The sequence below is a fragment of the Populus nigra genome, chromosome 1 (assembly GCF_951802175.1).
Source record: "Populus nigra chromosome 1, ddPopNigr1.1, whole genome shotgun sequence".
NCBI classification, from domain to species: domain Eukaryota; kingdom Viridiplantae; phylum Streptophyta; class Magnoliopsida; order Malpighiales; family Salicaceae; genus Populus; species Populus nigra.
The window spans coordinates 34,793,579-34,820,563 of NC_084852.1; the positions used below are offsets into that span (position 1 = coordinate 34,793,579).

A 26,985-nucleotide genomic window follows, 5' to 3' on the forward strand; every position below is an offset into this window, starting at 1 on the left:
CTCTTAGGTCCATACCTGTCATACTGATCCATAAATGTATCTGTTAGGTCATCCGCGTAATTTATTTGAGATAAATTTTTATTTAATTATAACAGACTCACACCTCACTACTCAACATTATATATTATTATAAATTTAACCATTATTTAATAAATATCATGTTTTTTAAAACACAAGAAGATAAAAATCAGGACAAATCCTTTTCAAATGATATTATTCGATGAATATTTGAAAGAAGAAACAAAAAAATGAAAGGAGGGAAAGCAAGACATGGCCAGGGCCCATGCAACGTCATCTTCTGAGGCAGAAAGGACAGAGTGAGTCCGCATACGATACATGTCCAGCTTTTGCAGTCGCCTTTATGTACCATTTTCATATTTTTGGTCACCCTTTTGTCTCATACTCTGCTGGGAAAAAAACTTAATTTCCTTTTTACTTTCATGGTAATCAAGGAAGAAAAGGAGTTAAAAACGAGATCCATGTATCGTGGGAATCACATCCAGATAGTTGCAGGACAATAATGGCGTTAAAATTGATTAATCTTCCCATATTTCAACGCACGCATTTGAATCTCATGCGGCCTGGATTGATCTGAGTGAGATCTGGGACGAAAATGAAACGAAAATCAAGCACATATCTTCAACTTCCAATCTTTACCATTGCTCTTATGGTTTGGTGCTATTCTCCCCACCACTCCTACCAACTACATCAAACTTCCAATCTTTATTGATTTGTTTTGATTCTCTTTTAGATCTTTAAAAAAATAAAAAGAAAATCTTAGCGTGTTTAGAGTTGGTTTAGTATTGCTTACCTATTTAGCTTTTTCTTCTTTTTTTATCATATAAATGTGTTTAGTTAAAAATAAATTATTACTTCCATAATCAATTTTTTTTCATATTGAATCAAAGTTTAATCTTACCTTTTATTTTGAATTAAAATATTAAAAACCATCAACAATAGTCCTGTTGTCATATTCGAATTACCCTATCATAATTTTGTGAATTTAAATTATTAAATTTAAATGGTCAATTACATTTTTAATGCAATTTATTTTAGAAATAAAATCGTTGAATTTAGATAAATAGTTTTGCATTCTTTTTTTTCCTTTTTCTTTTTTTGCCGTGCTTTTGGTGGTCTTACGAAACTGTTCTGTTAAAAGATGCGGGCTCCAATGCTTGTAACTATCCTTTAAAAGATGCGGGCTCCAATGAAAAGTACTTTTCTAAAAAATGAATTATTTTTTGTTGATTTGATTTTGTAAAAAAATATTTTTTTATATAATAAATTATTTTTTATTAGTAATTTTTAAATAAAAAATTAAACAATAATGTTGAACAAAAATAATAAAAATGATGATGATTATAGTTATAGTAATGGTTGTGACAGTGTTAATAGTGGTGGTTGTAAAATATTAGTTGCTGTGACAATGAGGTTTGTAACAAAGTGATAAAATGATCGTTGTAAATTGCAATAATAGATACTTTAATAATAAGATAGTGGTGGTGGCGGCGTTGAGTTTTAATTAATGATTATAACTACATAAGAAAAGTCTTGATGTTGATGATAAAAGTAATGAAAATAATGGTTATAGTTATCGTTGTCGTGATGTATTGGCGGCGGCGGTGATTATAAGATGATGGTTGTCGTGGCAGTAACTGTTAAAGAATCATCTAAACTTAAAAGTTTAAGTTGTTAGGTGAGGTCATAAGATATAATTTATATTATTTTCTAATAGTAATAATGATACGTATATGATAAAATGATGATTGTAAATTGCAAAGGTAGATATTTTAATAACAAGATAGTGCTGATGATGGTAACATTATGGTTATATTGATAATAAAATAATGATTGTAATAACATTAATGATAATTATTTATGTGGTGGCACGGTGTCGCGAGATCCATGAAATGAAGAAAAAAAACATAATCTTTCATGTAAGTTTTACTTAGGGTTTGATTGTAAAATATTATTTGTTTTTTTTTATATTAGAAAATAGAGGAAATCATTTTCCACGAACAAAGATGCTCCTAATTTATTCCATTTCTCATTATAGCCCACGAAAGCTGGATAGTTGAAAAATGAAAAGAATCAAATTATAAAGGAAACAAGTATAAATAAATTATAGTACTGTAAAGATACCAGGCTGTTTGTCCAAAAAAAGAAAAAAAAGAAATATTCCTAGGCGGTTAGTGCAGTACTAACGGTGTGGTTCTTGTGATCCGTTTTGGGTTCAGAAAATGGGAACGTTGGTGCCCCACAAACAACGAAGCTCCACCTAGCACGAACCCAACAAAACAGGTCAGGACCCACATGGTCCCCTTTGGCTCAGCGGTGGTGGTAATATTGACGTGACCCTGGGTCAGCGGGGGATTGGTGTTTATATTTTTTAGTCCCGACAGCGATCCTCTCTATTAATGGCCACCTTCTCTCTTACGGGAGTTCTCGCTCTTTCAATTCCCTTCATTAATTTTATTGCCACTCATTATTAATTACACTTAAATGTTAAAAAAAGAAAAACCGCTACACCTGACAACTGAGGCTTGAAAAATAATGGCACGAGTTCTCTTTAGGATTGAACCATTGAATAATAATAATAATAAAATATATTTTTTATATTTTCGTATCATTTTAATGTAAATTGTCTAAGTGTAGATCTAAATAGTATTTTCTTGACACATGTTTATCTTTGTTGACTTAAGAAAAATGAAATATCATGCAGAGTTAAGATAAATGATTATTAAATTATTTTGAATGTGCTAAACCAATGGCAAGTCTGCCTTTATAGTTATTAATAATAATAATAATAATAATAAAATTAATATTCAATGATACACAAGGTAACTCCAAGAAATATCCAAATAAAAAAAGAAAAGAAATATTTTTAAATGGAAATCCTTAGTCAAAACGGTTGTGAAATGTTACGACATCAATTCAAACAATAACTACTTCACCTTAAATGTAAATTTAAAAGACATTTCATAATTAAGAAAAAAATTAATTGTTTTATCAAAAAGTATTTCCTATTCTTCCCCCTAAATGTATATAAATACACGGTTTCTTAAAGAGACTCATGTTTTAATTAACTTTTCACATAGATTATAAAAAAGTTATTAAATATTGGTAACAACCCAATATTATTCTACTAAAATGTGTTTGATATTGTGTTTTGGAAGTGTTTTTAAAAAAATTAAATTTTTTTTATTTTTTTTCAAATTAATGTATTTTTAATGTTTTTATATCATTTTGATGTGTTGATGTCAAAAATAATTTTTAAAAAATAAAAAAATATTATTTTGATATGTTTTGGAATGAAAAACAATCGCTACCACATTTTCAAATATACTCTAAATAAGTTTTTTAGTTATTTTTTTCTTTGTGGTTTTAAATTATTATTTTTTTAATTTTATTTTTAATAAAAATCTTATCTTATATTAAGATTTTTTGCGGCATGTATCAATCATTTGCAGGAACAATGCTGGGAGCATTTAATTTTATTTTTTCAATGAATGGTTGCCAGAGAAGAGCCATTGAGATGTTGACTTCTACCATAGAAGACAACGATCAAACAGCATTGTACATGAGAAAAGGGATGTGGTAATGATTTTGAATGCCTCTTTAATTTTGCTGACATGAGCCAACAAAGGAAACCATTCTCAGAGGAAGAAATGGTCTCCGACAAATGATGAAACCATGTTTCAAATTTACGATTCCAAGAGATTTTTCCCATCTCATTAATTAATATAGAAGATTTAAATGAGATTTTCAAGAAAAAATTTTAGTTTTAACAATAAACATCTCATTGGCATGGAAAAAATGAAAAATTTTTTTTTACAATCCTACACCAACTACAAAGTTATTTTAGAATAAAAACTCAACTTATAATTTTGAGGAGTATAAGTTAATTGGTCAGATTCTAAGTTTGTTCCCTAAATATTACCAATTCGAGTCCCACAAACATTAAGACCACTAAAGACTTACATGATCGTTAGTTTTAGAACTCGTATGATTAGTCGAGGTACATTAAAGTTAACTTGAACACCCACGTTATATAAAAAAACTCAACTTATAAAAAGGTTTTATAATATATTTTATTAAAGTGATATTTTTTAAGATATATCAAAACCATATCTCAATCCAACCCTAGTAAGATGACTTGAGGGTAAGGTATTTGATCAAATTATGTCATTTAAATGCATAATATATATTTATTTTGTTTGTGATTGCCATGAATTTCAATTTTCAAAATTTATCATATATGTACATTAAAATTCAAAATATACTAACATACTAAAATATATGAGCAAAAGGAACACCATGTTGTGTTAGATTCCTCCTGACCTAGATCCACTATTTATTGCAGTACCGTTCTTACAAACAATGTGATTTTTTTTCACATTTCAATCATTGAACTCCTTTTGTTTTACAATCTCATCATCCTAATTTGTATTGTCATGGTTTTATATTTTGAGATTTCTTTCAATTTACATTCTCTCCGTATACTGAGTGTCAAAGAATATTAGACGATGAATTAAAGATTGGTTTTGCAAAATAGGACTTTAGTTGTAGTTAAAAAAAGAAATTAAAAGAAAATAACCAAGATTTATTTGATTATTTGGTGCTTATTATTTTAGCATTTCACATTTTAGTTTCAAATTTTATTTTTTATGTTTTGGTGCTTGAATGTTTGGAGAGGAGAGAGAATGTTATTGAAAAATATTAAGAGAGAGTTCTTGAATGGTTATATTTTGACCATAAAAAGAATTAATTTTTGTGTTAACAAGTTCTTGTTTTTAAAAAAATTTAATGAAGATAGTTTTGTTCTTTAACCATGCCAAAAAAATGATGTTTGTAAAGTTTTTTTTTATTCATTTGGCTTTCATTTTTTAAAGTGACTAGAGAGCAGTAATGAGGAAAAAAACTAAAAATTGATTAAATTGAGAAAATAAAAAAAAATAATCTAATAAACCGAATCATGAAAAAAACCGATTAAAATATTTTTAAAAAATATTCAGTTCGGTTCAATTTCGGTTTCATAAGCCTGAAACCAAAAAATCAAATTGAAAAAAATAAAAAAGCCAAATTGAAAAAAAAACTTAACCAGGCTCATTAGGAAGTAAAAAAAAAAAACCAAAAAACAATATAGTTTTTTGTTTTTAATATAAAAAAACTGAAACCGAACCGCATCAAAACCGGTCAATTGGGTTTCGGACCGAACCAAAACCAGTCAGTTGGGTTTTGGTTTTTAATATAAAATAACTTAATCAAAACCGATCGGTTTGAACTGTTTTAATTTTATTTTTTATATTTTATAAAATTTTGATTTGGTTGTTTTATAGGAAAAAATCAAATTGAAAATGATTACCCTGGTAAAAAGTATTTTGAATTTGAAAATGAATTTATTAAGATTTTAAAAATGTTTTTAAATTAAAATAAATTAAAAAATAAATTTTTAAAGTACTAGAAATTGCAACTAGAATTTTTAGTGAATGAGTTCACTAGAAAATTATGTTGCAGATGATAGTTTTTCCAAAAACATCAAATGATGCGTGGTCACCATAGTGGACAACATATCAACCATTATATATATATATATATATATATATATAAAATCAGACTGGAAAAAAGAGCAATCCGTCCCTTCAAAAATAAAAATCTAGCCAAACGAGCGTGATCTTTTTTCATGTCCTAGCTCCACCTAGCCTCCCTCATTTTAATTTTAATTAATTTTTCTATTTAAATTGTAATTAATATCATTTCTTTTATTTTTCATTAATTTCTTATTTAAATTCTAATTAATAACCTCTCTTATTTTTTTAAAATTGTTTAGTTCTATTAATACCCTCTCTTTTATTTTTTTAAAAATTTTTTAGTTCATTTTTTTAAAAAATACTAATTAATACTTTTAATCTTTTTTAATTCTAGAATGCTTCAAAAAAATTATTGTAATTTATCTTTAAATGTTTTCTTTTATATGTCATATAAATAAGTTATATTTGCATAAGAACAAAAATAGTTTGTTCTTAACAACTAGAATTACTATCTAGGATAAAATAAATAAAAATATTTAAGATAAGAAGAATAGTCAATGTTAAATATTTACTTGACATATAATTTTTTTTATTTATAAAATAACTTTTTTATAGAAAAATAAAGATAAAACTCTTTTCATTGCTTGACACTAATAGTATATTTGACAGTGTGGTAGTTGTTACTTTTCAAATAATTTTTCGTGTTGAAATGCATGCCAATGATATTTTTTTATTTTTTAAAAATTATTTTTAATATTAGTACATCAAAACAATCCAAAATATATAATTTATATTAAATTTTAGTTAAAAAAATTTCTAACTCTTTTTTTTTTTTCATTGAAAATTTGAAAAACTTGAAAGTATACAAGTATTCTCATAAAAAAAATAATAAAAAAAAAAAACAACGGGAAAAGGTGAGCGTTTTTCGCACCAAAAGATAAAAGAAATGAAAGGAAGGGAAATAGAAAAAAGAAAAAAGAAAAAAGAAAAAAGAAAAAACCAGGGGTAGGTGAGTCCCCACAAGACAACACAGAAAGGAAAGTGGGCAGTGCCAGACATGCACCAGACTGGAATCAAGTCGGGTGTCTGTCAGATAGATAAAATTTTCTTTTACCCTTTTGCTAATATAGTAATATTCCTAATAATTATTACTACTTTATTTAAATTAATTATTTAATTCAGCTATTGAAAAAAAAAAAAAGAGGAAAGAGAAAAATCCTTATAAAAAGAGAATTCAAAACCAAATCCCAGAAAGAGAGAGAAACAGCACAACATTTGAAACCGAAGAGGAAGGACAAGCGCTGCGCTCTCTCTCTCTCTCTCCCACTCGATGCCTTCGAAACCCTAGCCATAATTATTGACTAAAGGGCGTTTCTATTGGCCGTTTCATTTGAAATCACCATTCTCCGGCGACACGGATCGTCCAAGGAATGGCCATTGAACCGCCGGCTGATCAGAGTTATCATCCTCATTTCCTTGTCTCGGCTATGGTTTCAAGTGCAATATTTTACGTCGAATATAGAGAATCACCTAGTTTATTGATTAATTACAGTTATTAGTTGCTCTTGGAGAGAAGAGGAAGGTTATGGCGCCGGCGGCGAGAGGATGTTGGGGGGTGGTGGTGGAGAAGGCGAGGAGGTGTGTAAGGACGGTGATTTTTATGGTGGCGATGGTGGCGTCGCTGTTGGCATCATCGATTCCGGTGCTTGTGGCTATTGGCGACGTGGTGGTTGCTTTCTTTTTGGTGTCGAGTTTCACGTGCTTGACATGTTATGGATTCAAAAGCCATTTGCGTAGATACTCTTTTAAAAGCTCCTTCACTGATATTCCTATCATTTCTCTTATCAGATCTTTCCTCATCATCTGTAAGTATTTTTCATAAATTTTATTTATCTTGAAATTTTAATTATGTGTTTTTTTAAAAATTATTAACTCATTAGTTATATGGAATTTGTGTTTTATTTATGAGTTATTTGATGATGGCGTCGATGATGATTTCAGGTGTTTATTCAATGTGTGATGCACCAGCACTATCACATGGACCTTACCTTGGAACTGTGACACTGTGTTCTGTAGTTTCAGTTATGCTTCTTTCAATCAAGACATGTGTTTTCACTGTCAATTCTCAAATTGAGGCTGAAGCTTCAATTTCCTCAATTTCAAGACAGAAGCTTCATCTGAAGAAGTCATGGGGGATGCCTGTCTTGTTTCTTTCGTCTGTTGTCTTTGCGCTTGGACACTCTGTAGTTGCTTATAGAACTAGCTCTAGAGCAAGGAGAAAGCTTATGTTTCACCGAGTTGACCCCGAAGCTGTATGTTTGCATGCCAATGCTTTTCCTTTTCTCATTTGTTTTGTAATATCTTATCCTTTTTTGGGTTGTTTTGAATCAAGCATTTCATGAACATCTATCTATATTCTCAAAAGGATAGTGAACATTGTTGGATTTTCTGTTTCCAGTTAACAAATTTGTTATTGTTAGTTTCATATATTTGTTCTTGTTATTTTCAATAATATCTATAAGTCTGTTCTTGTTATTTTCAACAATATCTAGAGGTTAATTCCCTTTATTCTGTTTAAATTGAATTACCAGGTGCTTTCATGTAAAAGTGTTTTCTCGGGCTATCAGAAGGTTCCAAGATCTCCCACTCCCACAGCGGGCAGAACCCCAAAAAGTGACAGTGAAATGAAGCGAAGGCCTTTCGGAACAACTCGTGATGAAGGGGAACTCCCAGTCAGATTTCTTGCTGACATTGACAGCCTGTTCACTACATGCCTGGGACTTACTGTCCATTACAAGCTCTGCTTTCCTGGTGCACCCCCTCGGTACTTATCCTCAACTACTGTCCTTGAATCTAGTTCTTGCGGTAGCTCACCTAAGCTAGTGGTGGGGAGGTTACGACTTGAAAGGCAGCCATTTAGTGCGGTGGCAAAAACTCAGCATCATCTATGTAGGAGTTATAGCAATCAATTTTACAGCTCTTCACTGTATGCTCCATTATTGGGTGGTTCTCCAACCTCTGCTCTATCTGAAGAAATTCCTGTTCTGAACCTAGATGATGCTGTTCAGGAGGACGGAATGTGTGAATTGAACTCTGTGATTCCCAAGCTAGATATGGAGGGAAATGGCCAGTTAGGTATTGTTCTAGTTCATGGGTTTGGAGGTGGAGTTTTCTCATGGAGGCATGTGATGGGAGTGCTATCTCGGCAAGTTGGCTGTGCAGTTGCTGCTTTTGATCGACCTGGTTGGGGGTTAACTTCTCGTCTACGTCGTAAGGATTGGGAGGATAAAGAACTGCCCAATCCATACAAGCTTGAAACTCAGGTACTTCAAGATGTTAGTTGACAGAGAATGAAGTCAGAGTTCTATAAACATTTTGGATTGAGGGAACTGTTAGATACCTTTTCTTGCAATCTTAAGAAAATTAAAAGGAAGGAGATGCACCTGTGCAACTGAAATCTTTTTCTGTTGCAGAATTATCCATTTAGCTATTTATACTCTCGTCATTTACAGCTTTCAATTCATTGTTTTGTCGAGTTGATTTATGCAGTTTGCTCCTAATTAGCATTTTCACATACATTTGACATGTTATATGGTGTTGTATCTGTCTTTTCATCTTTACCTTCTCTGTTTGGAGACTTAATTATTGCTTTGAAGCTTAAGTCTGCTCTGGTGTTTTCAGGTTGACCTGCTTCTTTCTTTCTGTTCTGAGATGGGGTTTTCTTCGGTGGTGCTTGTTGGTCATGATGATGGAGGCTTGCTTGCTTTAAAAGCCACTCAAAGAGTCCAAGAATCAACGACTTCTTTCAATGTAAGTTCTTCTACAGTTAAATAATGTGATGCTGCATATCTCTCTACTAAACCATATTGGAAGAGAGTTGAATAGTAAGTAACTTGAGGAATGTTATGCATGCTCCTGTCATTCATTGGGTTTTGTGGTTGAGATGATGATGAGTTAAGAGGTTAATCGGGATACTAGTGTGGTTGCTTGAAGGATGGTACCACTTTCTCTACCGTGGAGTGTTTTGTGAGAGAGGACTTTGGAGCTTTTCTTGTACCAGAACATACTCTTGATTAGTTGAAGTTGTAGAATTTTTAGGATTTATTTTTCCAAAGAAATGGAACTTGTGGATAATTTTAGCAAGCACTGTCCTGTGGTTTCCAAGATTTAACTATTGCATAAAATGCATTTGATGTTGTATACACTTCCTGTTATGATGGCATATCTTGGATGCCTAGTTTGTAGTTAATTTTGATTCTTTAATATCAAGTTCTTTGAAGTTAGACTAAAACTCTAGAATTTCATCTGATTTGTTAGACAATGGTGAAAATGCACTTTCTAATTTTGCACATTTTTCAAAGTGTCTGAAATTCTAATGTTGGTTGCCATGTTTCTCATTATGTGTATGTTTGTGCATTTTCAGGTTACAATTAAAGGGGTGGTATTACTAAATGTTAGCTTGTCTAGAGAAGTGGTTCCTGCCTTTGCTAGGATACTTATGCGCACTTCTCTTGGAAAAAAACACTTGGTTCGTCCTTTACTGCAAACGGAAATTATTCAAGTGGTGAACAGGCGTGCATGGTATGATGCTACAAAACTAACAACAGAGATTTTGAGTCTTTATAAGGTGTGTTCATGCCTCCTTTCAGCATGGCTATTCTCTCATGTCATTGGTCATGCCTGGGCCAAATTGTTTTTTAGAAAATCCTCTCTGATATATACCCTCATAGTTTGTCATTATATTCATCTAATCTAATTTTTTAAGGCAGGCATTGTTGCTTATGGGTCAGGATAAAACACCTCTAGGGTTTGATGCCTATTTGGTGTCTCTAGGTATGGAAAAAATATTACTAAGTGGAATTAAATTACTGGAAAAGGAACCTTCCTTTTTATTGGATTCTTTTTGCGAGAATTGAAGATACACCATACTTGGTTGGAAATATGTTCCTTTGCTTTGCTTCCATGCGGAGGATTTATTTGGTGAGACCAAGATTAATTTTCCCTTAAATAGGGAGACTGGAACACAATGGATAGGGAAATAGTAACAACCTACACAATACCTTTTTTTGAGGGTGTGATTGCTTATTGAGGACATGGGTACAATGTCCGGGGGAAGGTATGACTTGAACAGTCATATTGCGAAAATCCCTTGTATTTGCCACTAGCACTAAACCTGTTGTATTCATTCGAATGTCTGTAGTGGCATACCTCTGTAATTTGTTTCCTAGTGCTCATTATGCTTGAACTGGTTTTTCTTCACTCTCGCATTATGTCTGTAGTTATGTATTCAAGTGAAATACTTGAACTTGTTTGTAGTGAGTATTTGTGCTTGAAAGAAAAGATAATAGTGTTTTGTTATCCGGGATTTATGATATTCTAATATGTCAACCTTGATGTTGGCTTGACTGATGGAATCAGGCACAACTATGTGTCGAGGGTTGGGATGAAGCAGTCCATGAGATAGGCAAACTTTCATGTGAGACAGTCCTTTCACCACAAAATTCTGCAGCTTTGTTGAAGGCTGTAGCAGGCATGCCAGTGTTAGTTATAGCCGGTGCTGAAGATGTACTTGTTCCACTTAAATCTTCTCAAGCCATGGCTTCAAAACTTGTAAATTCTGTGAGTGTCTCTCTGTTCTTACTTGAATATTGGATTGGACATTTTGGAATATTGCTGTCATTATCCATTCTGGAGATAATTAATGAAGGATGAGAAATTTAGTTTCCATTTTGGAAATTTGCTGCTGTAAATGCTAGTGGTGGTCCAGAAATCCAAATCCCACTCTAAGTGTGAAAGGAAAAGAAAACTTTTATACATGGTAACCAGCCATGATTTCATATTGCAAAAACTGAAACAGACTGCTTCGGTGCTAGGATACTATTTTAAAATGGATATTGGCTCTGCTGTTATTTATTATTAACAAGGAGTTCAAGGGGGGGAAGTTACGACGAAACTGAACACCAGCATTTTTTTCAATTAGTTGATTCTTGCTGAGTGTTATTTTCTATGCAGAGACTGGTTGCTATATCTGGATGTGGCCATCTTCCACACGAGGAGTGCCCCAAGGCATTACTGGCAGCTATATCACCATTCATAAGCAGACTCTTGTTGGAATCAGATTTGGAAAAGCAATAGATCACCTTCCCTTTTCTTTTCTTTTTTAACCTTATCCATAGGCTTGTATCTGTTGTATACCCTTCTTCCGTAAGCAATTTAACCCAGGAGGGTGACTAATGTCTTCCTCTTCTTTGGGTATTTTTTAATGTTCAATTTTCTTCATATGCCCTGATTCCCAAGGTTTATAGCTCTTTCACTTGTAATTTTATCTCTGTTATTTTATTTTTTTGGTTTTTAATTTTCCCCGGGCCAGGTCTAATTAGTTTAACTAAAAGCTCATTCAAACAGTTCTTGCTGTTTTCACACCAAGGGAGAGGAAAATAGCTCATATTTGTACAGGTATGTGAGTTGAATTGCATATTTGAGTTTGTATGTTTCAAAAGTAGCTTAACTTGCAGTGCCTTTTTTTTTTTTAGTGACTCCTATTCTCGACTCTTAATATGCATGGATATTGGACTCTTGTGCTAGGCAGCATTGATGGAAAATCTTTTGCCAGTGATTATAGGCATGAAGCTTATTAAACCTGATTCATTATCTGTCCAAAAGTTGTTTTGATTATAGTATTTCCATTGATGTGAATTGATTTGAGGCCAATTGAAGTCCCATTGATTAGGATCAGTCAATGGAGTTTAATTTTCGGGAGTATTATGTGTGGTAAGATAGTTATAATTTAGTCTCTAACGGTGGAAACTGGAGCTTAATTTTTAATGCGGGAGAGGGATTGGAATAGGTTTCGAGCAATGTTGTTCATGCTGAACGCAATCATCTAAATAATGTGAGTTCTCCAATTTGCTTGTCAGTTCATGTAAAATTTTAGTTTGTTTGTATGAATTGTATTTTTCAAAGAAATTTAGGTTGGATCTGGTAGAAGTTTAAAGATGTAGAGGGCAAAAATAAGAAAATTTCGTAGTGAATTCTAAGGAAAATGATTTTCAAAAAGATGAATTACTTTCAGTTGTCTTATGGAAAATATGAGTTGGAAACTAGTTTTTGGTGTTTTGCCAAATCATATAAAATAAATTGAAAAATAATGTACTTTGAGCTATTAGCTCCTCTTTTTTTTAAAAAAAAATAGAAGAACTTGTATGTATGAAACATTTGTTGTTCTTTGCAGAATATTTAGATAAAAGCAACAAACTTAATATTGAAAATATTTTCTTTTTCTATGGTATCCTATTTTTATAAAATAATTCATATGATTTAAAATACATAATTATTAATAATATAACATGTTATACTGTATTTTCTAGTAATATTATCTAAATCGAAGTATTATATGCACTAATATATCAAATTAATACAATTATATATATATATATATATATATATATATATATATATATTGTATATTGATATATTCTAATATATTATTTTCTTTATAATATAAGTGATTTGTTATTTTCTAATGATATTAGTATTCAATTAATGTTATTGTTCCGATTACCCTTATATGATATGCCTATACCCATCCATGGGACGAAACTTATCCAAACATTTGTCTCCAACTACTCATACCCTTATATATATATATATATATATATATATATATATATATATATGAAAATACCCTTCAATCTCGTGGACTTCGATAAATCTTCTTCATATATTTTATTTTATAAAAATAAAAAATTAATGAACCAATTAATTTTAAAAATGAAATAAAAATTTATTAAATAAAAATTAAATAATTAAAATTATTGGCATCAGTTTTCTTAAACAATAAATTTAGTAAGTTATTTAAATTTATTGTTTCAAAATAGATAAAATGGAACAACAATATTTAGATATGTTGATGAGAACAAGTGAATTAGTTAATTTCTTATTAGTGTATAACAAAACAATTTCTTATTTGTGACTTAAGAACAAATAATTAAAATTATTGATGAGATCGTTTATCGATTCAAGTCCCATTAATACTTATTTGTTGTTGTTGATCACTTGATGGGTTCTTCAATCAACATATTATTTTCCTTTTTATATATAAAAGATTACAATTAAAAACTTGTCGTGGATCTTTATTTATTATCCTCATCCAAGTTTGAATGACTTTATTATGGCTATTTTTTTTATCTTTCATTGATAGTGAGTATTCTAGGCATAAAGGTCTTCAGATTTCATTGCTTGATCTTTTTAGCTTTATCCCCCTTCCCCTTTAGGTATAATCGTATGATAAATGAGGTCATTATCCAATTTCATCATCTTTTTTAATAAGCAAATATGACCAGTTTTCTATGCTTTCTATATCTATTTTTTGAAGATGACACAATTATTATTATCATATCTTCGTCAATCATACCATTTGTCATAATCTAATTTTAGGTTTCTCCTAACATTATCATTTTCTTTTCAAATAAAAAAATATAAAAATAAAAAGCAACAAAAAATTAAAAAAGTATCGCGTGCATGCCTATTGTATTGCGGCGTCGAGATCAATGAGTCGCCACCTAATTATTTGGTTTATGGTCATTATGAGACACGAATGGACTGGTCTTATCTAAAATTCCAAAATAATGGATTAGTTATGGGTAAGAAATGTATTAGTACCCCTAGCGCATCTTACCTGAGGTAAGTTATATTGTGTGGTTTAGATATAGTTTAAAGGTGTTGATAGGTTCCTAATCAATAGTCCGTTTATTGTTCAGAACGAATATTTACACTGATGAATAAATCTGACATTTTAAATTTAGTATAGGCTCATATGCTCAGGTAAATTCTAAGAGGAAAAATCCAAGTAAGTGCTCTGACAGAGTTTAATTTATCCTGAAAGGCGAAAGTATTTTCCACAACTCATATATTATGGTGAAAAATACTCCTAATTAAAATTGGTCAATATCCAAAATAATTTTGAGATTTTTCTTGTTAACTCTTGGTACTTAAATACCAGCCTACTAGCAGGTCCAACGTTTATATCAAATATTGAATATTAATTTTCAAGAATTAAAATTTTTAAGGTTACTGAAATATTGACTAAATCCTTAAGGGATTTTACAAACTTATTATAAATTTCAAGAAAAAAGCACAAAAAATTTCTAAAAATAATGCTAAAAAACATTTTCCCTCATTTTTATAAATAAAATGCAATTTTTATAAGGATTGGGTGTATGCAACAAGCAAAAATCAATTTTTTTTTCTACAAGGCTATGTTTGTTTGTCAAAAACCCATTTTTAAAAAAACTAAAACTGTCAAAATAGACTTTGGTGATATTTATCAAACATACCCTTAAACCAAAAAAACTTTTTGCAGAAACATTATCAGCCAAACAGGGTCTTATCCTTTGACCTAATTTTAACTCGACTGGGTTGACTAGAAATCTTTGGTCTGACCATAAATCAAACTAAATACATTGATTTGACCTGAAAACTAAACTAAAACTTAAAACAAATTAAATTAAAAAAAACATAAAAACACAAAAATCTTTGACTAAAAACAAATCAGAAAAAAAATTAAGAATAACTCAAGAATATGAAGAACATCCAAGGTGAACCTAACAACATAGATCCCAAATCAGACCGAATATAATCAAAACAAAGACATAGATATATTGGAAATCATGCAAGGCCTAATCTAGCGTCTATTCACTTCGATTATCAAGTAATCAACACGATTATGTTAAAATGAGTTTCGTTTCAAAACTAAAATCTTAAGATTAAACCCACAAAAACTTATTATTGATGCAGATTAACCCTAGATTATTTACTAATAAAGTTGTTCGAATAGTTTAGTGCAAAGAATTAAACCAAAATTGATCCAAATCATGGAGTTAGGACAATGTTCTTCCCAAAAATACGAAGAACACTGCCTTAGAACCCTAAAAAATACCCAGATATACCCAACACTGTCAAACCCCAGAAATGGCATTCTAGGCCTCGAAACACACTTCTTATGGTCCTCATAAACCACATTATCAATTTCAAGCATTATTGAATCTAAAAAACTAACAAATAACATCAAATTATCAATAAGATAAATGAAGTTTCAAAGCTCAAAACCACCAAAGCTAAACAACAAGCATATTCATGCTATTTTGATTCAAAACTTGATATTTTTAATATATATATGTCAAAACATACTTGTATGAACTATGAATTTGAATTAAAAATATCAAATTGATCAACATGCTTCCAAAATATTTAACATACCGTTGTTACCTATTTTTTAGGCCTTGCATAAACAAAAAATTAAAAAAAAGAAAGATAAATAAATAAAAAAATCGAAAGAATGATGGATGAAAAATATATATATATATATATATATATATATATATATATATATATATATCTATTAGTTGAGGAGAACATACTAGAACTCACAGGAAATTGCCAGAGACTGGTTGAGGAGGGTTAAAATATAAAAAATTAAAAAATTGGCTCGTGCTTCGCCGTGAGTTAGATCATTTTTTTTAAATGTAAAAAAATATTAAGAGCATAGAGAATTTTTTTTAATAGTATTATTAAACCTGACCAAGTGAGTTAATTTTAAAACCTTCCAACTCATCTCTTTATCTAACTCGAGTTTTTAATTAAAAACAGTGTGAGAGTTGACTCGACTTAAATCGATTAATTTCATAGGTCTAAATACAACCTTGATGATTGTAAAAACATTACCTAGCTTTTCAAAAAACTTGAAGATGATATTTTTTAAAAAATATTGAGATAATAACAGATTAAATACTTATTTGAGACAATTATCCCTATAAAGCAAACAAAAATCAATAATGCAGTCCATTTCTCAATTAATCCAATATTAAATGATGAAATCAAAAAATAATAAATTAAAAACAATTAAAAGACCAAAAACAGAAAAAAAAATATCCTATTAGTTAATAAACTTATCAAATTTGTGAATTAGGTAAGCCGGACTAGTACGCTAAACTTGTGAACTCAGTTGTGGACTGCATTGAGATTATAATTTGGTTTTTTAATTTATTTTTTTTAATTTTTTTTAATTTATTAAGAAACTAAATTCACAATTAATTTAATATCTAAGGATGATTTTTTTTTTTAAAAAAAGTTAAACTTGTAAGACCCGTGAACCAAGTTAACCAACCAAACATGTAAATAGGTCCATGGACTTTATAAAGTTTAATAACATAACTTTGTTTTTGAAATTTTTTTTATAACTATATAAGAAAAAAATAGATAATAAAAATGTGAAATTCAATTAAAAAAAAACACCCTATTAAACTCATAAACCAAGGCAACCTGGGTTACTCTGACAAACTCATAAATCATGCTAACCTTATAGAAAGGTAAAATAAAAATAAATAAATTATGAAGCCAAATTCTTAACCATCTCAATATTAAAAGATAAAATCGAAAAAAATAAATTTGAAAAAAAATTATAAAAAATTCAAAAATATAAAGAAAAAATAAAGAAAACAAAACACTATGGACTACTATTGTCATTTAAAATGTAATATATATGAGTGAACAATGATTTCTCACACCTTTTAATTTTTGTTATTTTATGAAGTTTAATAATGACTTTTCTCTAAAATTATTTTTTTTAACTATATGAGAAAAAAAACAACTATAAAAAAAATTAAGTTCAATTAAAAAAAGAAAAAAAAACAACCCTCTAAACTTATAAATCGGACAACCTGAGTTACCTTAATAAACCCGTAAATCATGCTAACCTCGTATAAAGGCAAAATAAAAAGAAATAAATTATGAAACTAATTTTTTAACAATTTTAATTTTAAAAGATGAAATTGACAAAAATAGATTTGAAAAAAAATCACAATAAAAATTCAAAAAAAAAATGACAAAACATTGTGGATTACTATTGTAATCCATAGTGTAATGGGTGTTGCATGAATAATGATTTCCTCCATATCTTTTAATTTTTGTTACTTCATAAAGTTTAATAACATAGTTTTTTCTAAAACTATTTTTTTTAACAATATAAGAAAAAAATAAAGTATAAAAAAATCAAGTTCATTTAAAAAAAAACATACCACATCCATAAATTAGGGCAACCTGAATTACCTCAACAAACTCGTAAATTACACTAATCTCGTAGAAAGACAAATTAAAAAAAAATTATAAAGTTAAATTTTCAGTCATTTTAATATTAAAAAATAAAATCAATAAAAATAATTTAAAAAAAAATTATAAAAAAATATGAAAAAAAATGCTATAGAATTTATAGTGTTATGCAAGAAAAGCTAAAATGCTTTCTCATTTTATTTAGTTTTTTTATATAATAATTTTTATGGGAGAAAAATCATTTCAAAAAATAAATTGTTTATGATTAAATTTTTAATATTTTTTAATAATATATATATATATATATATATATATAAGAGAAAAGAAAAGTTGATAGCACGTACGCGTGGTGGTGGTATTCTCCGTTTCGACGAAATGGTTCTGCTGCAGTAATACCGCTCCATCAGCCATCCTTTCTTGTCACTGTGTAAGCAGCAGCAGAAGTACACACCACCACCGCACGGTAAGTGATCCACTTCGCTATTTTCCATACGCATAAAGCGCACATTAGCAGAGCTATATTATACGTATTTTCATTGTAACCAGTGTTCTTTCAAGGTATTTTATTTCTTTCTCGGGTCCTGTTGTGCTGGTTTCCCTCCTTCCCATGCTACTATAGCTGTAAGCTCTGCTCACGCCAACCTGCTGCAAATCATTGCTTTCTTAATCAACTCTTTTAGAGAGTAAGCATGTTTATCTCAAGCTTGCCTAGCTCCGTTTCTCTCTCTGATATTTATGGTATACCTTGTCTGCCTTTTCTTTGGTCTTAGCTAGTGCTCTCTCTCTCTCTCTCTCTCTGTATACATTTTAAAATATGCCATTCTTTTGGTTTGGGTACATTTTAAAGCTGTGTTTTGGTTTCTGAAAACTTGGTTCTTTCATTTCTTTTCCTTTCTACCGATTAGCGTTTGGCACCCCTTCTTCTCTCGTTCGCTCGAGCTCCTTTCATGGTTGTAGAATAGGTTTTGGTTTTGAAAACCCCTCTTCCCTTTTTATTTGTGTTTTATTTTTTAACTTGTTTTTGGTTGGTGTGAAATACCCCTTTTCTCTCTGTTTTTTTTTTTTTTTGAAATTTGATAACGGCTTTGACGTTTGGTTTTCCTCAACACTTTTTTTTCTTAATGTTCTCTCTCTCATGGCGTTATTTGCGGATTTATTGGGTTTTGTTTTTGTCCTTCTGGGTTGTGTGCACTCGTTTTAGTTTATTCCACTTGCTGCCCGTCATACTTCCTCTGTGCCATTTTTCTCTCCTGATGATCAGTTTTATTTTCCTTTAGGTTTGGAACTTTGAGCCCATATGGTTATTTTTGCCTAATTTCAGGGTTTTTGGTTTAAAGGGTAAATCTAGCTCCCTCTCTCTGTCTCTGTGTGTGTGTGTGTGTGTGTGTTTGGGTGAGTGATAGAAATTCAGTTTAAGAGGGGTGCTTATTTTTGCATGATAATGGTTATATGTGTTTGGAATTCCTCCAGTTTAGCTTTCATGTTGGTGCATACTTCTTGCTAGTGGCGCCTTTACTTAAGGGTCATGGGCCTTATTCTTTCGCTTTTGGCGCGGCAACTGGAATTATCCCCAACTTTTACTGGCCATATGAATTCTTCTAAAACTATAAATGTGAAATGCTTGGCTGTTCAAGGAGTATTTCTAAAGGCATTTCTTTATTGCAAGAAGCTTAATTGAAAGTTAGAGCATCAGTAAGCTAGCAAGTCCTTGCAAAAACATGTTCTGTTTTCTTGCTTTGTTATCATAGAAATAGTACCGAGATGAAAAGAAGAACCTGATTGAAACATGTTGTTCTTACGAAGGAATTACTGTTTAAATACACTGGTTATAGAGTTTCGACTTTTGTTGCCTTAACATTGTTATGCGCTTCATTTCTGCCCATTCATTGTTATTTTAACCTGGTAGAGGTTTCTGTTCATGTGAGATGTATCGCTGCTCTTGACAAAGTATGATTCATTTGGTTTTACCATTTTTGCATTGGCAGTTTCATAAATAAGGGGCTGAGTGTTGCTAGCGGGAAATAAATACGCTATGTCGCATCTCAAGAAGGAAAATGGATTAGAGAATCAGATATTCAAGTGGGGTACTAAGAGGGGAGTTGGGCGGTTGAACAAAGAGATACAGTTTTATGAGTCATTTACATATGATGGAGTTAAATACTGTCTTCACGATTGTGTATGCTTTTACCGTGAAGGTGACTCCGGGACTAATATTGGTAAACTTGTGCAAATCTTTGAGACTGCAGCCCATGAAAGGATGGTGAGGGCAGTGTGGTTCTTTTCTCCCAAGGACATACGCAATTTCTTGGGAGATTATAAGCCAAACAGGAATGAGTTATTTTTGGCTTCTGGCAAGGGTAAAGGCCTTAGCAATGTTAATCTTGTGGTAAATCAGACTCTCAATCACTATCAATTTGTATTTTCTTCCGAGTTAGTTAGCTGTGCCAATGTAATTGAATTTTTTTATAATGTTTTGCTCTAATATTGTGTAATCTAAAACCATAGAATGGTAATTTTCTTTTTTGTGCAAAATCATCTTTAAGGGACTTTTACACGATTGTGAACTTAATTAGCAGGAAGAGATCATATAATTCCATGCTTAATAATGGCATGAAGAAGCTTCTGTATTGCTGATTAAAAATGATGGTATTTGCCTAATTATAGTCCACATTGGGTTTTACAGTAAAATGATGATTCTCATCGCCATGTCCAAATTTATATAAAATGATTTCTGTCTCAATGTTTTGCTCTTTTCAGGAATCAATTGTTGGGAAATGTAATGTTGTTTGTGCATCAAATGACCAGAGAAATCCTCAAGCATCTGAACAACAGTTGGAAATGGCTGACTACATTTTTTACCGTTCTTTTGATGTTGGAACATGCAGAATATCTGAGAGCTTTGCAGATCAGATCTGTGGATTTAAAGGTTGGGCTACTGTTATTTCATGTACAGTGGTGTTCTTCTTCAAATTGACAATGAAGAGTAGTGCCATATTTTGCTTTCCATTTCCTCATAAATTAGCATCCAAGCAGGACAGCTTTGTCTTTAATGGATGGATAAGTTGGTTATGCATACTTCTCGTAAAAGATTTGGCCAGGTTGTATGACGGGGTATCCCTTCCCATCTTTTGAATTCCTTTTATTCCTTGCTTAGTGTTAAATCTATATAATTTGGATCTAAATGTCTGAAGAGGATGTGGTTTCTAGAGTCAATAGGGAGAGGTAGGCTTGTATTTAGTTATTGGATAGTTGGTTTAGAACTACAGTGCTTGTTCATGGAAGTATCTGTTAACGATGATGCCATACTAGATTCTGTTGTCTCTTTGTTTTGTAAATGATTTCTTTGGTCCCCTCATAAACATGTGGCACCCCTTGTTTTTTTTTTTCCCCTTCAACAATACTGGTATTGATCTTTTCTATTCTGTAAATCAATTTTCCATATTGTATCGGACCAATTTTTTAAATCTTTTTATTGTTGGCATGAGCAAATTTATATGATGTTGGATTCTGAATCTTCTCTATACTAGAAACTGAAGACCGGTGTGAGGTGTCTGTGAAGTTCTTTCTGATCCATATTTCTTGCAACAAAGTGATCGTTGTTTGGTGAATTATCGATGCACATTTACAACAACCTGTTCTCTCATAAATTTTGAACACGTGCAGTGGAGCTTTATTTCAATAAAAGAAGAAATCAGATGCTCGGCAATCCTGGAACTCTCGAGCCAAAAGTAAAAGAATTGACTGGAAAATCAATAGTTTTGGAAAAAATGAATCGTCATGCAGTAAAGGATGGCAAGTATGGACGCAGCAGCCCAGTGGTTAAAGGTGATATCCAATGTGCTTTTAAATGCATTTCCTTTTTTGTTTAAATAAAAAATTCAAGTTAGTGGGTGAAATTTCTCATTTCTGATTGTCCAGAATCCAAGACTCATACAAATATGGATGACAAGCAACACTTTTCAAACAAGCCCTACAAATCGAAGTTCTCCGAGGATCCCTGGCCTCCAAATGCATCATGTACCCATCCTTATAAGAGAAGAAAGCTTCTGGGTGAAAAGGCATGCCAAATTTCTGATGAAGTAGGTTTTGGATTTCGACAAGATAGTGGTGTAAAAACTGTCAACAAATCTGTGCAGGGTACTCGAAACCTGGATTCTGTAAGTCCTCACTAAGTTTTTTACTCCTTTCTCGGGAGTCGCGACCATTACCCTGTGAAGTTTCTTTGGTATATTAGGATGTTATTGAGAAGTCAATATGCTTTGGTTTTTCAATCCACTAAAAAAAAGAAGAAAAATAACATATTTTCCTTTCCTATAAACATTTGCGCCATTCTAAATAAAATATTTCTGAACTTCTCTATCAGGGATGATTACAAACTAGTCAGAGTTTTAGGTACCCCCCATTTGTCTCATAGGCTTCAGAAACAACACTTTTGTCCCTGTAACATCAAATCTTAGGCAGGGCTGTTAGATGAATCATAAAAAGACTTTATTGACCAAAAACATTGATGAAAAGAGTGTTGATATGTAGACATAATCTTTTGTTTGACAGGTAAGTTTGGACTTTTTTAGTTTTGAAGCATCCTTAATTCTTCATGTTCACTTGGAAAGAATTTGCAATAGCAATGGCAGTGAGAAATTTGATAAAAAAAACTTCAAATGATAAAAAGATGAAAGGGAATTATTTGATCAAAGAAGTTTAGGTAAAAAAAAAAAAAAACACAAAAAACAGGAAAAATATATTATAACACAGGTGACATGATAAACCCAAAGGTTGGCTGTTATAAACAAGTGGAAGTTATTAGGTTTGCAAATTAGCTGAGCAGATTCGAGCTTCATTCTGCTTGTTAAGTTTTAGCAAGGTTCAAGCCTGACTCCTGTCTATAAGGAGCCAAATACATGAAGCTCAAGCTTGACTAGCTTAAATTTTACTAGTTTACCTTCACTTATTTATAGCACTATACTTTTGAGGTCTGGGGCGAGAAAAGTAAATCTGGGGCACTAGCATCCAGCATGGGCTGAATCCCCGATTAGTACAATCCTTGAAATAAAAATTGTTTATAATAAAAAATATAAAAACTTTAGGCATGGACTTATTTTGTTTCCTATTATTGTGAATTTTCATGACATTATAAATATTCCAACTAAAGAATTTAAACCTAGCTTAGCTAGTAAGCTAGCTTATGAGCCTAAATGAGTTGAAATCTCTAATTCGGCTCCTTTATAAGGTGAGTTTTAAGAATAGGCTTGAATTAATTTGCTATCTTAACAAATTAGCCTTGAGCCTTGCTTATTTGTAGCGTAGAAGCAATTGAGTGAGAGCAGGTTTCCTTTCGGTTTCTTGTCAATTCATTGTCAATTGCAACAAAAAAAAAAGAGTTGAATGTTTTGATAACCCTTCTTTTTAGATGTGATTTTAATCTATATGGATGTGATAGCTTGAGCAATTCGATCGATATCAAGTGTATATGAATGATTTATGTCTTTACTGTATTAAAACCACCCGGCAAGGCTTTCTTCTTTTCTTTGTTTTGTTTTAGAAGAAAAATCCAGTTCCTCCTAGTTGTCTTAGGTGATGAATCACATATACTTCTTGTGGCCTTGCTTGTGCGTTTGTGCTACCAGAAATCCCATAATTTTGTCATTTTGTCTTGCTTCTGCTCTAGAAATTCCTTTTGCTTCTCCTATTCAGTTGTTTTTTATTGAAATTAATTTTATTACCGGTTCCATTCCTGCAGTGACAAGGGAAGGAATTAGAAGAAATCAGAAACCAGCTGAAGAAGAAATGTAACAAGTGACATCTGGAAGCATCAAGTCCATGAGTGAGACTTTGCTCAGTTGATAATCTGATTTCGCTGTGGATGCTATTGCTTTTGCAGGAACTTGTCTTTTGTTTTTGTGAATTCTGGTGGATACATTGGCATACACAAGTGATTTTGGGAATTGTGGTGGACAGATAGGCATGCACCCGTACATAAAATGTGCAAATAACAGAAGATTTTCCTATTATTCTGCTCCCCATTTTTTTTTTGTTTGCCTGATTAAAAGAACTCTATTTAGCTTTTGCCCAAGTGTTTCCTAGAATATATGATTTTAGGCCAGGCCCTCTTCAACGATGAAGTGTCCACCCTTGGGATTTCGATATATTTTAGCTTCACTGCAAGTATTTAGATAAATCAGCTTTCTATTTTGAAGGTTAAAGAATATCTCCAATATGAACTTGCATGTTTTTTGTTGGTAAGGAAAGCTGCTGAAGTTAAACACACACACACACACACACACACACACACACACTCCAGTTACATGCATTTTTAATTACATCTATTACATGTTTTAATTATTGCCATAAATAATACCTGTGCAAACGAATTTTTTGCTAGTCTTTGAGCTTCTAATGGGATTCATTGCATGCAAGTTCCAAATTTATTCTACTCTTGGAGCTGGAGTGTGTAGAGTATTTTAAGAGAGAGCGCACCTGGTGTGTAGATTTGCCATCCTGCATCTAATGGAGTCCAATATTGTCAAGTGCTTAGAATCATGTTTTATAATGTAACATTATATTCTTCATTGCTGTATCTAGATATAATTCATCTCCCTGTAGCATCAGAAGTTGAAGACACAGGTTTTTTTGACTGGTATCAAGCATGCAGCACTCTACTTACTTACCATCGACTGTGTTTGCCTGTTGCTGCCTGAATCATTGATCAGTTTCTTATTATTTCTGACATATTCAAAATTCAGGAACAAATTTGTTAGCTAGGCTTGATAAATGATAATAATATGAACTTCCTTGACTTTGCAACTCGTTATATACAAAGCTCAATCATCAGTAGTCCTTCATGCATAACTAGCTGAAATTTTCTGATCTTTAAACTTGCCCCTAACTACTGCCTCCTGAGAGCTGTTTGCATCGTTGATGACTAATGTATTGTTTGTGATAATTTCTGCATCTTCAAACTGAAAAATTCTCACAGAGCTAATTAAATTAGATATAATTGCTTTATTTGGCACAATAGCGAGTCATTGATTCAACTGAAAAGAGCTAGTCCTTGGGTACCTGGGCACATTGTTATGCAAGAAAGCATCATCAAAACTTGCCTTCAGCTATTTGCAAAGAGCTGCTTGTGTCATTTACAACTACTGCGTTTTTAACATACCCCACTGATAACCTCGCATTCACTGGAAAATCAATGGAAGTTGAAAAAAAGTTGCATCAGATAGTTTAAACTCCAATCTAAATGTGATCATAATGAAACGACTTCGAAGTCTGAAGAAATCGATACATAAGCACCTTCTCAGCTTTGATAGCTCAAGAATTTTCATGCTTGGACGAGATGTCTATTTCGTTTAGGGCCTAGAAGACAGGTTGGACTTTATTTCCTTTCCTTTTTCTTGTTTTTTTCCGTTTTAAAAATGTTTTTAAAATAATTTAATTTTTTTATTTTAAAATAATATGTTTTAGGTGTTTTTAAATTATTTTGATATACTGATATTTTTTAAAAATAAAAAAAACTTTAAAAATTAACAGGAATTACAATTCAAGCAGTCCAAAACAATGAGAAATGGTTGTTGTTGGGGTAGTCCTAAAAAGTAGGAAATGCTTGCTATGTGAGCTTAGATCAATTGGTCGGAGAGACTTTTTAGAAACACAAGACAACTACTAAGCATGAGCGCAACCACCTTAGTTTTTCTTAATTAATAATTAGTTGTAATAAAAAAATTCATTCATTAATTACCATATAAATAACATTCTAAATTGGATGGTCAGCAACTAGCGTTCATCTTTATCTATTTAATATAAATAATAATGTTTAGTTCATATCTCATCACAGTTGTGTAGACTTGATAAATTTCAATTGATCTTCTTTTTCATGTTCAGAAACTTCCAAGTCACAAAAGTTATTTTATTAATCAAATAAATGTCTCTCCTCTTTTAAATATATAAATACTAAAGAAAACTCTAAAAACATGTGGCGAAAACACTATTCCAACATTCATGGTAGATCAAAACATATTGCTACAATGTTTTTTTTTTTTTTGTGCCTTAACTTTTTTTTTATTTCGCCCTTATAGGCCTAAATTGGTGGCCAATTTAAGCAAAGTTGTTGAGGAAGAGAAAAATTCAAATACAAAGGACCGAAGCAAAAAAAAATAAAGGAAATTAGTGATAATTTCAAAATTAAAGCGAAAAGTTCACTTTGGTTCTTTTACTTTCTAAATAATAGAATATTTTAGTCTCTGGCTTGAGAGAAGATATAGAGAGTCGCCATACTCTAATAATAGAGAAAGAATAACTTAGTTGACATCGATTTTGACCACGAAAACAATAGTTTTGGTGTCAATGGGTTTTATTTGATGGATGTGGTTTCATTAAGATGTTTTTCTCTTAAAATTATTGAAAAACATATTGATCTTTGGGTCACATATTCATATTCTTATATATTTTAACAATAACAACTAAATAAAAAATTGACTAATATTGTTTTGTATAGAATAAATTTAAACAAGTTTATTTAAAGAATATATCGATAAGCAAAATGGAATGAAGTCTACGAACGAAAGCAAGTGAAGACCTAAAATTAAGTATTCATTTGAGTGCAGTGTGTAAATCCTTTATCTTATCTTGATAGAACAATTGAAATGAACTCACACACTTCACTCTGCATGTATATAAGATTGATTAATCAATTCAAAGAATTCACCAGGTTTAAACTGTCAAAATTTGAAATTCTAGATGAAACTAGTCGACCGCTTCAACTGTTAATGTCATTCCAACGACTACAGACAGCTAGTTTTTTTTGTAAACTTATAAATAGTACTCTTAATTGCATAAATAATAGAGGATAATAGACATATATGATATAAAAATTATTTCAAGTGAAAAACAAACTAGAAATCATCAATTCTTTCATATATGAAGTTGTGCTAATTTTAACCTTTATATTCTAGTACTAGAATATTTATTTTCATGTTCACAACACTTAAACACCTTCAAATATCATAAATGCTATTAAATGAGTTATAAATATACAAACTTTAATTGTATTATCCACTCACTTAGAGAGCTTTTGTTGTAAACAAAAACCACAATTGTAAACTTATAAGAGTTAGGTAAAAACTCTTGATATTGGTGAGGGAATATCATCAAAGAAAAATCTTGAAGATGACATATTTTCAAGTGAAAAAAAATCTTAGAGAATGTATATCTCCAAGTGGATAAAAATCTCTAAGAAGAGTTTTTCTTCAAGTAGTGAAAAAAAGCTTGATGTGAATTCGTTAAGAACATTGTACTCTTAAGCTTAGATTATTAAAAGAATACAATACTCAATTACATTTTGGCACTTGAATAG

At 31.1% G+C, this 26,985-nt stretch overlaps 2 protein-coding genes across 2 annotated transcripts; both read left to right on the plus strand.

Moving 5' to 3' along the window:
* The first annotated feature begins 6,762 nt into the window (after window positions 1-6,762).
* Window positions 6,763-11,886, plus strand: LOC133672318 (uncharacterized). The gene is made up of 7 exons (XM_062092703.1): window positions 6,763-7,396; window positions 7,533-7,843; window positions 8,123-8,854; window positions 9,213-9,341; window positions 9,955-10,158; window positions 10,950-11,150; window positions 11,544-11,886. The coding sequence occupies exons 1-7, from the start codon at window positions 7,117-7,119 to the stop codon at window positions 11,664-11,666; spliced, it is 1,980 nt and encodes a 659-aa protein (XP_061948687.1). The 5' UTR covers window positions 6,763-7,116; the 3' UTR covers window positions 11,667-11,886.
* A 6,339-nt stretch (window positions 11,887-18,225) lies between these two features.
* LOC133685213 (protein ANTI-SILENCING 1-like) lies at window positions 18,226-23,699 on the plus strand. The gene is made up of 6 exons (XM_062106887.1): window positions 18,226-18,319; window positions 19,622-20,022; window positions 20,394-20,562; window positions 21,300-21,461; window positions 21,555-21,793; window positions 23,374-23,699. The coding sequence occupies exons 2-6, from the start codon at window positions 19,669-19,671 to the stop codon at window positions 23,374-23,376; spliced, it is 927 nt and encodes a 308-aa protein (XP_061962871.1). The 5' UTR covers window positions 18,226-18,319; window positions 19,622-19,668; the 3' UTR covers window positions 23,377-23,699.
* The last annotated feature ends 3,286 nt before the right edge of the window (window positions 23,700-26,985 follow it).